Source organism: Andrographis paniculata, unplaced genomic scaffold (assembly GCF_009805555.1).
Source record: "Andrographis paniculata isolate CXL003 unplaced genomic scaffold, ASM980555v1 Contig32END, whole genome shotgun sequence".
NCBI lineage: Eukaryota > Viridiplantae > Streptophyta > Magnoliopsida > Lamiales > Acanthaceae > Andrographis > Andrographis paniculata.
This window is the reverse complement of record NW_026137565.1, coordinates 5,248,842-5,262,676: the sequence shown is the minus strand read 5'-3', so window position 1 is coordinate 5,262,676 and position 13,835 is coordinate 5,248,842. Positions and strand designations below refer to the sequence as shown.

The window sequence follows — 13,835 nt, the reverse complement described above, 5'->3', positions numbered from 1 at the left end:
GCTTGAAAGCTCCATAATTAACCTCCATATATTTATTTATTCTAGATCATAGTTGCACTGATATTATCCTGCACATGGCATCTCATAGTTAATAGTTAAGTTACTTCGCCGGTGCGTTATAAAATATTATATATTGATTTAAAATATAATATTTGTTGTATTATGAATATGCTAAAATATATAGATATATGCTGATCACTTCTACGATATATGTTCATCACGTCTAATTAGTTGATCCTTTACCCCCAAAGTATAGTACATCTTGAATTGTTAACCAATTTTTAAAGATACATGATTAAAATGATTTGTCTATTGAATGTTCTTACCAAAGTTCAAGCTCGATTATAAATAAAATAAGTTGAATTTTGTATTTATGTTCAATTTATTTAGTTAATTAGCTTATTTGATTAGTTTATTAAAATAATTCAACTTTTTTGTATTCTCATTGTAGAATCTACTATATATACTCTTTATTCTTTTAGTCCCAACTAAAAATATAATTCTTATCATTTTGGTTCTCTCATTAAAAAAATACAGTATTTATCTTCTTTTTTTTTTCTTATTATAGTAAAGTGATAACACATCAATATTAAAATATTTTAAATTTTTATATAAATTACAGATATATCATTATTTATATAATTAATTTATACATAAAGTATAAAGATCAAAATTATCTTATATACTTTTATTGATTAATAAAATATTATCATTATTTATTTTATTACAAAAATGTTTGAAAGTATTTTGATTGGAATGAAGGAAGTACCTGCTATTTTCAATATCTATATTCTATTCTTGGGTACTCAGCAAATTCAATTATACCTTTTTTACTTAAAAATAAAAAATCAAATTTAAAAATCATCAAAACACATTCGTCGGTGCTTTTTTTAGCTCTTTCTATAATACAATTCTTACAATTTTTTTTAATAAAAATATATTATTATTATTATTATTATTATTAAAGCATTCCATTCAAATGGAAAATAAAATTTACACAACAAATTTTAAAATTCGGCATTATTATCTTTTTAACTATATCACATATATTATTTCTTTTACATATATTAAAACATTTTAGGATGTTTATCAAAATTCCTAAAACATTTTTATCAAATACCACAAGTTAATTTTAGGATGTTTATCAATATTAAATCAATATGTTTATTTTAAATTATCAAATTATAAACATATACTATAAAGAAATACAAAAAGACATACCATAGTTACCAAATCCCCCATTTATACGAACATAAATATGTATTTAACTATTGTGTTTGGAAGTATTAATTCGAGTATTTTTTTAAATAATAAAAACTTAAAGAAAAATATAAAAACAATTATTATGTGTAATATTTTTAATATATAATACTACTTCTTCAGTCCCGAATAATATATTCATATTATAGTAAATACAAAAATTTAGATAAAATATAATTAGTTATAAAATTTAAAATATGATTAAAATGTATAATTATATATTTTTTAAAAAATAATAATAATAAATTATATAAGATAAACAAAAGTTAAAAATATAAATATTTTATATAAAAAAAGTATAAATTTAAAACATATATGTTTGATAATTGAATATAATCTTTAACCAATAGTAAAAAGATATATATAATTGAAAATAAAATAAAGCAAATTCATAGTATTAGTTTTGTATTATTATTGACCAATAATAAAAGCAACTAATTAGTGAGGTTGAATTTATATGGTGAAATTAAAGATACAAGTTAGAGAGAGAGAAAGAAAATGAAGAATATGTGGAAGAGAGAGGAGGAAGAAGAAGAAGTAGGAGAGAGCGTGGCCCAGCCGTTGTTACCGCGCGTCAACCTACTTGACTGCTTCTTCTTTTTCTTCTTCTTTCTTTCTCTCTCTTGCCGGCTGCTCTTATCCAAATGATCCAGTCAAACTCTTCTCTCTCTACCTATACATACATATAGATATAGATAATATAGTTGTATTGCATGCATTTCATGCCATCTGCACACTTTGACCACCCACTCTCTGCGTATACATATATATATATATATACATGGTGCCATCAACTTAATTCATTAATCTTGTTCTAATTCCTTCATTTTTTCATGCCTTTCAAATCCCTTTCCCATTGGGCTCTATTTCTTTCTCTCTCTGTGTCGTCTTCTTCTTCTTAGTATGTTTGTCTTTCTAATTTATTGTCTGAATTAAGACTCTTTTGCATTTAATTCATTCAGACCCACTCCTGGCGTTATTTCTTTGATTTCTTAATAATTTAGTTTTATTAGTTTATTTGTTTTCTCGATCATAGATTTTATTGTATTGAGTGATTGATCTGGATTTTAATTATTAATTTGATCGAAGACGACGAGGAGATCGGATATATCATTGATCAGTAATGGAACAAGGGTTTAAGCATCAGTCCACGATCCTCAATTCCTTCGATCATCAACCTTTGGACGATGGTGCAGACAAACGAGTCGTCAGCGAGATGGATTTCTTCGCCATTAAGAGTCCCGACACTAATGATGGCATTGATCATGATCATCGTGATCATGACGATGAACGTGCAGCGAAAAGGCTTCACCTTCACTTAAGCGTATGTTTAATTTCATCGATCGACGATCCTCTCTTCTTTTTTCAAATTGATTCTTCTTGTATAATTAATATTGTTTGTAGACTGGTCTGAATCTTCTGACAACCAACTCGGAGATCCCGGCGACGTCTGCAGACAAAAATGGCGGACAGGACTCCAGTAGCAGTGGTAGTAATGAAGTAAGTATGAAAAACAGCATCGATCAGTTTAATCAATGATAGTCCAACAAGACGGCATGACTGTTCGTTCGTTGTTTCGATCGAATTTTCATAATATTATAAATTTCTTGTCTTGTCTGTGAATTACTTAATGGTTGGATAATCGATCGATCGAATTGCAGTTCGACGTTCTGAAGGCGGAGATCCGTCGGATGAACACAGAAAACGAACGTTTGAGAGGTGTCCTTGATCAAATCAACGACAAATACCGTTCCTTGAGGACGCATATCTTGTCTCTTTCCCATCATCCAAACCCTCAGGTCATTAATTTCAATTATACATACACTTTTCTTCTTTTTAAAACAATTCTGATTTCAATCTTCTGTTGTATGTTTTTCGTAGATGATTCCAGAACACTCGGCCACTGCCGCCCATCGGGAAAATCATTCGAGCTCACCAATTCGAAGTACTGAAGAAATGCCAATAGCTACGAACAATAATAATAATAACAATTCGAGGGCAAACGCCAAAAGCCGCGACAGCCCGGAAAGCAGTTTCCGGGAACGGATTCCGGCGACCAGAACCCCTAACCTGCCTGATTCCGACCACCTCCAAGTCTCCGAAAGCACCGTCAAGAAAGCCCGCGTCTCTGTCCGCGTCCGCTCCGATGCTCAAATCGTAAGATTAATTCAATCAATAAATTAAAGAATTGATTTCGTCATCGTCACCGATCACGCATTAATAATTTTCCGATTGAAATTAGATCTCCGACGGGTGTCAATGGCGGAAATACGGCCAAAAAATGGCCAAAGGGAACCCATGCCCGAGGGCTTATTACCGCTGCACGATGGCCGTCGCCTGTCCGGTCCGCAAACAGGTCCAGAGGAGCGCCGACGACCGGTCCATCCTCGTCACCACCTACGAAGGCCGCCACAACCACCCGCTGCCGGCGGCGGCCCTGCCGATGGCGTCGACCACGGCGGCCGCCGCCACAATGCTGCTCTCCGGCTCAACTTCCGGCGCCGACGGATTAGAAAATCCGACCGCCGCCAATCCTCCGATGATCCCTTATTCCCTAAATCAGGCTACCATTTCTGCATCGGCGCCGTTCCCCACCGTTACATTGGACATGACACACTACGGCGCGGCGGCGAGTCATTCACGCGCCGCCCCATTCGCCGGCGGCGCCCAACAACCGCAGTTACAGGCCGTCCCTAATTTTCCGTCGGGCTCCGGCGGCAGCGCCGGTTCGTCGCAGGAGTTTTTGAGTGCGATTGCGGCAGACCCGAATTTCAATTCGGCGTTGGCGGCGGCGATCAGCTCGATTATAGGCGGCGCTCATCGTTCTAACGTTAATGGCGTCGAAGATCACAGCGATTCTTCCCCAAATGAATAAACACTGCTGATTTCGGCAAGTAATTCAGATATATCATATACATATAAAATGTGATCTTTGGCTGGTTCGTGGTTAGCACAACATTAACATTAATTTTTGTTGGTTTTTAAATTATTTGGTGTCTGAATGTATCTAATTTGGACTCATGCAGTTGATGTTCTGCCATCTCTTTCCATGGGATTTTTTATTGGCAGAAGAAATAAAATGCTGTTTTCTCTCTTCTTCTCCTTATTATTATTCTTTATCGGTTGTTATCTTTAAAATTTATTTTCTAATTTAAATTATTTTCGAAATTTGTGAGTTATTATAATACTAGTAATAATAATAAAAAAAGAACAATCATATTCAATTATTTCCGAAATATTCTTTTCGATCCACCCTAATTCTCCGGTACTATAAATATGAACTATAAGCATGAATATATTATTAGTAAATAACTAAAAAATATACTAGTAAAAGTAATTATAGATTAAAATAAAAATAATTAATTAATTTAATTAAAATAATAAATTATGAAAACTAAAATTCAATTAAATTGTATAATTATTAGGGGACATTAAATTATAAGTTAACAATATATTTTTGTCACAAAATATTATTTAAAATAAAATTTTAAAAAAAATCAAACTCAACTCAAAATCAAACAAAATTATTGAATTTTAACTTCTACACCAAAATTAACTTTTATATGATGGTGATATTTTAAGTTCTCCAAAAAAAAAAAAAAAATTGTGTGCATCGATCAAATGGTTATTCTTGTATATATCATATTACAATGAAACCATTTTAAAAGTATTGATGTATATCATAAACAATTAATAGAATGCAACAAAATGAAATAAATGGTCAACATAATCCACATATTTATTATTGCACAATTGTTTCGCGACTCTAAAGGCCTAATTTAAATTGTTCGGCCCCAATTTTAACTAATTTGTATGTTGTGTTTACATACAAATACTAATTATTTTTAAAATATGTATCATATTAAATACATTTTTTTTTTGTTTTGCAAATTCTAAAATACTATATCTAGACGAAGGCCAAGATTTCTCAAAATATCTATTTGAAAAATCATTTATTTTTGTAGTGTACTCTTTTATTTATCTATTTGGTATGGTTTATTTATTTTTCTTGTTATATATATTTTTTTTCCCAAGTATTTATACATTAATCATCAAATAAATTTGTTATTATACTAGAATAATTGCCAAACTATATAGCTATTATATATGTTATGAACACATTTTTTTCACTTGTCAAAATATATTTCAATGAAATTTTATTTTTATTTAAAAATCCACATATATACATAAATTTCATTATAAAAAGGATATCCTGATTTTTTATTTATTTATTTTTCGTTTTACAAAAATTCATAGAAACAAGAAAAGGTCATTTTATTATTGGTTTATTTTGTTCCAAAATATCATCTCTAAGTATTTGTTGCTTATAGAAAGAAATTATAAGTTAAAATGTTAAGTTGTGTTTGAATAGTAGTTTTGAATATAATTTTTTATAAAAAATAAAAAAATAAAAAAAAAAATTGTAAAAATTGCATAGGAAAAGTACCCCCAAAAAAAAAAAAAGTGAAAAATGACATATCAAATAAAAAACACTACATTTACTGGATTCCAATAAAAATATAATATTCATTTCACAAAACTATCAGATTGAATACTAATTAAATTAAAACTCAATAACATCTTATTTCATTTCGAATTATTATTATTATTTTTAGAAGTACATATTTATGGGTCCTATATTTGTGAAAAGGCCCAATAAAAGCCCAACGTTTAATAACATGGCTTGAAAGCACATATGTAATGTAATCTAAAATAGATGCAATACATTCAGGTTTTTTCTTAGAATTAAATATTTATTATTTAATTTACTAATTTTTTATATAAAATATTATATCAAATAATTATTAACTTTAACATTAAAAAATTACAATTAAACAAGCCTTCATTGTTCGACAGGTCAATATATTATATTGTAGTTATGGTTCGTTTACACCTTTTATTTTCTTCTTTTTTTTAGTATTTATATTTTTAGGTACGTGAAATACTACTTACTATAATGTTTTTAAAATAAATTGAAAGATTGAGCAACAAAAAACATATTAGAACACAAACACACATTAACACAAGTAAACAAGCTTAGGGTGTGTTTTTTACTCTTTTTTATTTTCTATGTGAATTGCACATAGTATAAAATAATATTTTATGAGAATAATTAATATATTTTATATAAAATTAACAATTATATAGTAAAAAGATTTTTAAAAAATATAAGAACACTCGCTTAAAATAAACAAAAAATTTATATTAATGACCTACTATTTATTTTAATGACCGTAAATATAAAATCTTTATATAATTTAACAAAAAGGAAAATGACAGTATATAATTTGGATGTCTGGCTGGGTTAATTTTGTGCATGTTAATCTTTGAATATTAATTATTATATTAAAACATAAGTACAAATCAAGGAAAAGTGACAAAACTACTTCTATTAGTGTCTTATAATAATAATAATAATAATAATAATAATAATAATAATGACATTTGTACAAAAAGATTATGCAAATATAAGAATATTTTTAATGTTAAGTACAATAACGCAAAAGATAAATGAGACTCTTAGAGCCGGACAAATAAAGTAATATTTTAAGGTAAAAATAGGATATATATATATGTAAGATAAAATAAAAGTATTATAAAAAATTTATTAAATAAATGATAAAAAAATAATAATAAATAGAAAGAAAAATACTATCTTAGAATAAAAGAGGTTCTTTAGAGTTTGTAATAAATTAAAAAATAATAGTATTTTATTAGTTAATGGAGGCGTGTAAGAATTTTTGATATTTTTGCTCTTTTAATTTTATGTATAAAATAATGGTATGTTTATAATTTAAGTAAAAGTTAAAGGTATTTTGATATTAGTGTATTATTACTTTTTCTAAAATAAGAACTATATACTTTGAAATTGGACAGACGAAAATAGTAAAAAAAAATACTTTGAATTGAGACGGAGGGAACAGTGAATTGAATATTACTTGTTAAAATAGAAATAATAAAATTATGAGGAATAAAATTATTTTCCGGTACATAGATTATACATAAATTTAATAGACAACCAAAACTAAAATTTAGTGTAATTATAATTGATGAAAGGAATATTATTTAGTATTTGAATTATAAAGTAGCATACGTATGTTGTTTTTATTATTATTATGCATTATCAGTTCATTTATACTATATACTTCCTCCGTCTTTTAACAATTTATCTATTTTTTTATTTTGGTTCGTCCCATAACAACGAATCCATTTTTATTTTTAGTAATTGTATTGTCTACCTAACATTACTAATATATATATATATTTCTTGTGCTACTATCATCTTAATTTATACTCCATTTGTTTTAATACAATAGCCTTATTTTTTTTTTGTTCGTCTCAAAACAATAGTTTTATTTCCATAAATAACCATATTACCATAAAATTATCCTTATTTTTTCATTTTTATTATACAATTGCCACTACTTTTTACACTAATATACTCACAAGCGCAAAAAAAATTTTGACCTATACTTTTTACTGTAGTTATGAAACGGATGGAATATTTCATTTGTATTATATTTAAAAGGGATGTTTTCAGATTTTATAGTAAATTAGAAAAACTGTAAACTTGTTTTATATTATTTAATTAATACTATTATTAATATGGTGATGATGATGTAGTAAATAGAAACCAATGAAGCAGAGAGTTTCCCATTTCTCAAAGAATTCTTACCTCATCTGATTGGTCACCTTCTCCAACGCATACATTGCATTACACAGACGGATCGACACACAATACAACATTGTACACACACACACACACTTCATTAATTAATTAGTTAGTTTGTTAGTTAATGTTGGGGGGTGTTATTTGTCGTGTAGTGCCATTAATATTAATTATATTAATAATGTGGCTGCCACTCACCCCTAAATGGATAGATATAGATTTATATGTTAATTGGATTTTACTGTAATATAGTGATGATGTAATATGGTCGCAGTTGTGGCTCACCACAAAAACACCACCAGAAAATTAGTTATCATTCATACTCCAATCCCAATAATAATAATAATAATAAATTAAATACTCCTTGGTTTGGTTACAGCTTAGAACATAGAGAGTGAGTTCCCATGAACGTCCCATTATATATATATATATATATATCTCATATTCATCGAATACTTATAATATATTCCATCCGTCTACTAAAATTAGCTCATTTGGGTTATGTACGGAAATTAAGAAAAGTAAATATTTTATTGAAAAAGTGATAAGTAGTTGAGGGTATTTTTGGAATTTTAATTAAAAAATTAAGTAAATAAAGAAAGAGAATATAATAAAGTCAGTGGTATTTGTTGTAAATAAGTATTGGATTGAGGGTAATAATTAAATGTTGATTTTGTCTTAGTTGACGGACTAAAAAGGAAAATGAGAATAAATTTGGTGTATGCATCTGTATATCTACTCGTTCATCACTACATACAAAAAAAATCAACTGGAATTAATCTAATTAAAACCCATCGAAATTAATTTTTCTTCTGCAAAACCAAACTCATAAATCTTCATATCTACTACTTCTACTACTAATAATTAAATACTACTCTAGTATATAATATTGGCATCTAATTTAATTTAATTTAATTTCAACCCCATTTGGAGAGTTTTGGAAGTTCAGAAAAAAAAAAAAAAAAATTTGTATTTTGATTTGATATTTTGTTAGAAAAAATAAATATTTGATATAATATTTTTAAAAATAAATAATACTACTTCTGTCCGATTCTAATGGTTCCATTTATTTTTAGTATATTGATCTTTGAATATTAATTAATTATTATATAAAAAATGTAATACAAATCAAAGAAAAAAAAATTTTATTAGTGTTTTATAATATTATTATAATAATATTTTTATAAATTTTTTTACAAATATAAAAATATTTTTAATATTAACTATAATGATGAAAAAAAAATAAATGAGAGCCGGAAACATACTACTAATATCAAATGAATAAAAATTGATTGTGTAAATAGAAACATAATTCGTGGGAAACTATGCTGTGCTACAAATACTGCCGAATGAATAAATTGCATTCATTAAATTATTAATAATGATAGTTTTGTCCGAGGAATTAATAAATACTTATATATATATATAGTTGTTGAAATAGTGATGATGATGTGGCGGTGGTGCTAGATGCGTGGAGAAGTGTGTTCGTATATGATTGGTCCACAATTATCTTTATATATATTTTTATATATATAGTAAGAGAAAGAGATCTAGAGAGAGAGAAAGGTGGCGAGTGAGTGATGAGGCAGCAATAGCATCACCGCCTGCCATTACTTTAAGCACAAGCTCTCTTCATCCATGCCTCATATATATATATATATATATATATATTCTAATAATGGCCCCCACTTTATTAATAACTTAAAATTTAATTTATATTATTATTATTATTATTATTATTAATTAAACAGCCTACTATACCTCATTGGTAATTAATTGAAGCCTGTAAAATTTAATTCTCACATTCAAGAATTTAACAAACAAAACATGTGAAAAATTCCCTCACAACGTGGCCCTCCAGAGGCCAACCTTCTACGTTCGCCCACTCCCAGCCTGGCTGGATTTTTTCACTTTTTTTCTTTTTTGTTTTTTTCTCTCTTGGATTTTTTTTTTTTTTTTTTATATTTATTAACCATTAATGTTTTAATTAATAAATTAAATTAGGAGTGTGGGCTAAAGGGTTCTTTCTTCCTTGCCCCTATCTAAGTCTGAAAGTGCACCAGCCTCTCCTCTCACAATAACTGCCCTTGCCTAATTGTGACAGCTTTTTGCATTTGTGAACTACCCCCCCTTTACAATTAGATGTCCATACCCCTACCCTACCCTACCCGACCCCAATTCAATTCAAGTCTCCCCTCCCATTAATTAATTATTTAATTTCAACTCACTATAATAATAACTGATCTGCCATAAATAACCAAAATTTACTGATCTATGTAGGTTGCCCATAAAAAAATAAATAAATAAAAAATGGCCTTTTTATTATTTTGACTTATTATTCTCTATTTTTTAATTTACCAGATTTTACAGCTTCAAGAATCAAAATTACTCAGGTTGTTAAGTTGACCGCGGGCAGCCTCGGTAATTGTACCTAAGACAAATGAAATGAATTACGAGGAGGATTCCATAAAGGAAAGGCTAACGCAAAAGCAAAGGCGTTGCGCCGCAATTGTATTAAAAATAAATAAATAAAAATAAAAAAAGAAACAGCGATGATAGCGGCGGTGCTGAGCGGCACGTGACCACGTGCCGTCATGTGGACGGCTTCTCACCGTCGCCCCGAGCCCTTTCTCCACCACTCCCCTTCCGCCACGTAGCCTCCTCTTCTACCTATGCTCCATGTTAAAAATATACTTATATTAATGGAGGAAAGCTCACGAAATATGCCTCCAGAGATTCCAAGAAGACGAAAGAATAAATAAAGCCACCCCCCCACCCCACTCCACCCCCACCCCATAAATTAATTAATTACAGGTTGAAAAGCTTAACTGTTCTATTCTGTTCGATTATATGTACATACACTATACATACATACAGCTAACCAACCAAACCAATTTGGCAATGCGACCCGCCTATAAATTATTACATGACAATACTCCTCACAAGTGCACACCCAAATTTCAAAAATCCAAATCCCAATTTAAACTTCAAATCTAAAAATCTAAATGGAGTGGAGAAAAGGGCCCACGATCGGCCGGGGCTCCTCCGCCGTGGTTTCCGTCGCCACCACCGCCGCCGGGGAGGTCTTTGCGGTGAAGTCCGCTGGCGTTTCTTCTTCCGGCTCGCTGAGGAAGGAGGAGATTATAATGACTCAATTCTCCTCTCCTTTCGTTGTACAGTGCTTTGGGTCGGATGTTAAAGACCACGTTTTTAATCTGTTCTTGGAGTATGTTCCCGGCGGCACGCTTTCCGATCTGATCAGAAGCAGCGGCGGCGGCCGCCTCGAGGAGGCGGCGATTAGGCTCTACGCGCGGCAATTGGTGGAGGGATTGAATTGTGTTCATCTCAAGGGTGTGGCTCACTGCGACATTAAAGGGCAGAATATATTGGTCGGCGCCGGCGGGTTGAAGATCGCCGATTTTGGGTGTGCGAAATGGGTGGGGGGGAAATTGGGCGGGAGTTTCGCCGGAACGCCGGCGTACATGGCCCCGGAGGTCGCCCGCGGCGAGGAGCAGGGATTTCCGGCGGATGTGTGGGCTTTGGGGTGCACTGTGATCGAAATGGCCACCGGAACAATTCCGTGGCCGGAGATGAAGGACCCTGCGGCGGCGCTTTACAGAGTGGCTTACTCCGGCGACGTGCCGGAGTTTCCTGACTGGTTCTCCGACGCCGGCAGGGATTTTCTCGGGAAGTGCCTGGTTAGAGAGGCGGCGGAGCGGTGGACGGCGGCGGAGCTTCTGCAGCATCCTTTTATCAGCTCTGTGGATTCCGATTCCGGCGAGATAAGAGAGCTCGTCAGAAATTCGCCGACGAGCGTGATGGATCAGTGCTTTTGGGATGCCATGGAAGTTTCAGATTTTTCTCTCGATCCGACGGGTACGGCTTCGTCGTCGACGAATTCTCCGGCGGCCAGGATCACAGGTCTCGCCGGCGGCGTCCTTCCGATGAATTTGAATTTTCCAGATTGGACAGAGGAGGAAGATTGGGTAACCGTTAGGGATGATGGGAATAAAGAATCTTCACGGGATTATTACAGCAGTGAAGATTCGAATTACGAAAACTTGATTGGTGAAGAAGAGACGGGTGTCTTAACTGCCATTGAAGATCCATTCTTGAATTCCTTTAGTGATGAGATTAATGTTACTGATAGAATTAGGGATTTTTCATCTGGGCTTTCTGTGTCAAGAACAATTATGTCCGATCAAACAGTAATGGAATTTAAATCGACTTTTCCTGCAATTTTCACAGTCCTTTTTTCATGGCATTATTCCATTGGTGAAGAAGATGACTGATTTACAAAGCATTTTCCTCATGCTGGTAGAAGAAAGAGGGGTGCGAAGTACGAATTAAGTAACTAATTTTTAACAAGATTTATTTGACTTCTAACAATATATTAATTCAGTTTCAACTCTAAAATTAAGAGATATTGAATAAGATGGATATATTCATTTATAATCGTAAAGGGCAACCGACCATTGGTTGAGAAGTCGAATTTATTGGACAGCTTCCACCTTTTTAATTTCTCAACCAATTCACCACCAATAATATAATTTATATACATATTTTTCTTGTAGGGATAATGATTATTACAATTTAATAAAATATTTTCAAATTTTGAAATACCCAGATAGACCAGACATCCAAATTTGAGTTTCCCATTTCTGGCATGAAACATGTCTTATTAGTACACAAACACACAGGAATATTGGCTGCACTGTTCACACAATAGAAGAAACTATGGAGCTCAATCATGGATAATGGTATGTTAGTGCAGAGGGTTGACTTGCTTGCTAATTCATGGTAAGAACACTAACCCAATTACTTCCATGATTTCTTGAAAAAGTACAAAACTTTCAAGTCAACTACTGTCATCTAGTTCAGACATCTCAAGTTTGAAAACAAATCACACCGACTCCCATAAACAGGCCGACAAACACAAACGTTAAATCTTAGCCGGTCAGCCAGCAAGGCAGCCACTTCCCCTTGTTCAAGAAATGGGAAGTCAACGCCTAACTTTCAACCCTGGTCAACTCAAACAAACACACAGCCATAGCCCATACCCCATCCCAATTGACAAAAATCTTTAAACGGGGCCACTGCAATAAGGAAAGACAAGCTGGATCAGGCAATAGCTGGACACAGAAAGCAATCAAGAACAAAGCAAATGTGCTGATCCATATAAGGCATGTTGCAAGTGTGGTTTGATGTGTAAATTGTAATCTCTGTGGGGACAATCATATCCAGCCAACAAAGAAAGAAATAAAACACATTGTGTGTAATGTTACGACAAAGCACCGACGACTCCCAACCACAAGTGTCCAAAACATGTAAATCATCGCCAAACAAGATTCACAATTCACAAAAAAAAACATAAAAGTAACATAGACACTTGTTTAATGCACAAGACATTAGAGTTTAGGCTATCCTAATCCCAAGCAAGTCGGCAAAGTTTATTCTCCCATAAAGTGCAGGTATTCCAAACCAAAGTGCTCACCTAACAACAAGAAGGATGCTTATCCACGGGCCCGTCTTCGGACCAAAGCATCCTTTGATGGTTGAGAGCAGATATACCCAATATTTTCATTCTGCAACTTTATTTAGCTAAAAACCATAGAGAAGTGGGTGGGTGGGTGGAGCCAAACCTGAAGTCCAACGCTCTTTTATTTGGGATATGTTTAGGTGCGAATCCTATGCGCATTTGCTTGACACCACTGATATCCCTTCTTCTTTAGATGGGGAAAGATCCACTGACTTCAGCCATGACTTCATCTCTTGTCACCATAGATTGACTGATACACAGCCACACTTTGTGCAGGAATATATGAATCATTGCTTTTTGCTATCATCAAATTTTCTCAGTAACACAATAAAATGATAATATACAGTGAGAAGGTTATGGACTATG

At 32.1% G+C, this 13,835-nt stretch overlaps 2 protein-coding genes across 2 annotated transcripts; both read left to right on the top strand.

Moving 5' to 3' along the window:
- The first annotated feature begins 2,058 nt into the window (after nucleotides 1–2,058).
- Nucleotides 2,059–4,356, top strand: LOC127247564 (WRKY transcription factor 6-like). The gene is made up of 6 exons (XM_051269467.1): nucleotides 2,059–2,161; nucleotides 2,350–2,584; nucleotides 2,665–2,760; nucleotides 2,922–3,059; nucleotides 3,142–3,417; nucleotides 3,503–4,356. Exons 2-6 carry the CDS (start codon nucleotides 2,384–2,386, stop codon nucleotides 4,133–4,135), a joined length of 1,344 nt encoding a protein of 447 aa, XP_051125424.1. The 5' UTR covers nucleotides 2,059–2,161; nucleotides 2,350–2,383; the 3' UTR covers nucleotides 4,136–4,356.
- Nucleotides 4,357–10,722: 6,366 nt separating this feature from the next.
- Nucleotides 10,723–12,237, top strand: LOC127247708 (mitogen-activated protein kinase kinase kinase 18-like). Its single transcript, XM_051269680.1, has one exon. It carries the CDS (start codon nucleotides 10,936–10,938, stop codon nucleotides 12,220–12,222), a length of 1,287 nt encoding a protein of 428 aa, XP_051125637.1. The 5' UTR covers nucleotides 10,723–10,935; the 3' UTR covers nucleotides 12,223–12,237.
- The last annotated feature ends 1,598 nt before the right edge of the window (nucleotides 12,238–13,835 follow it).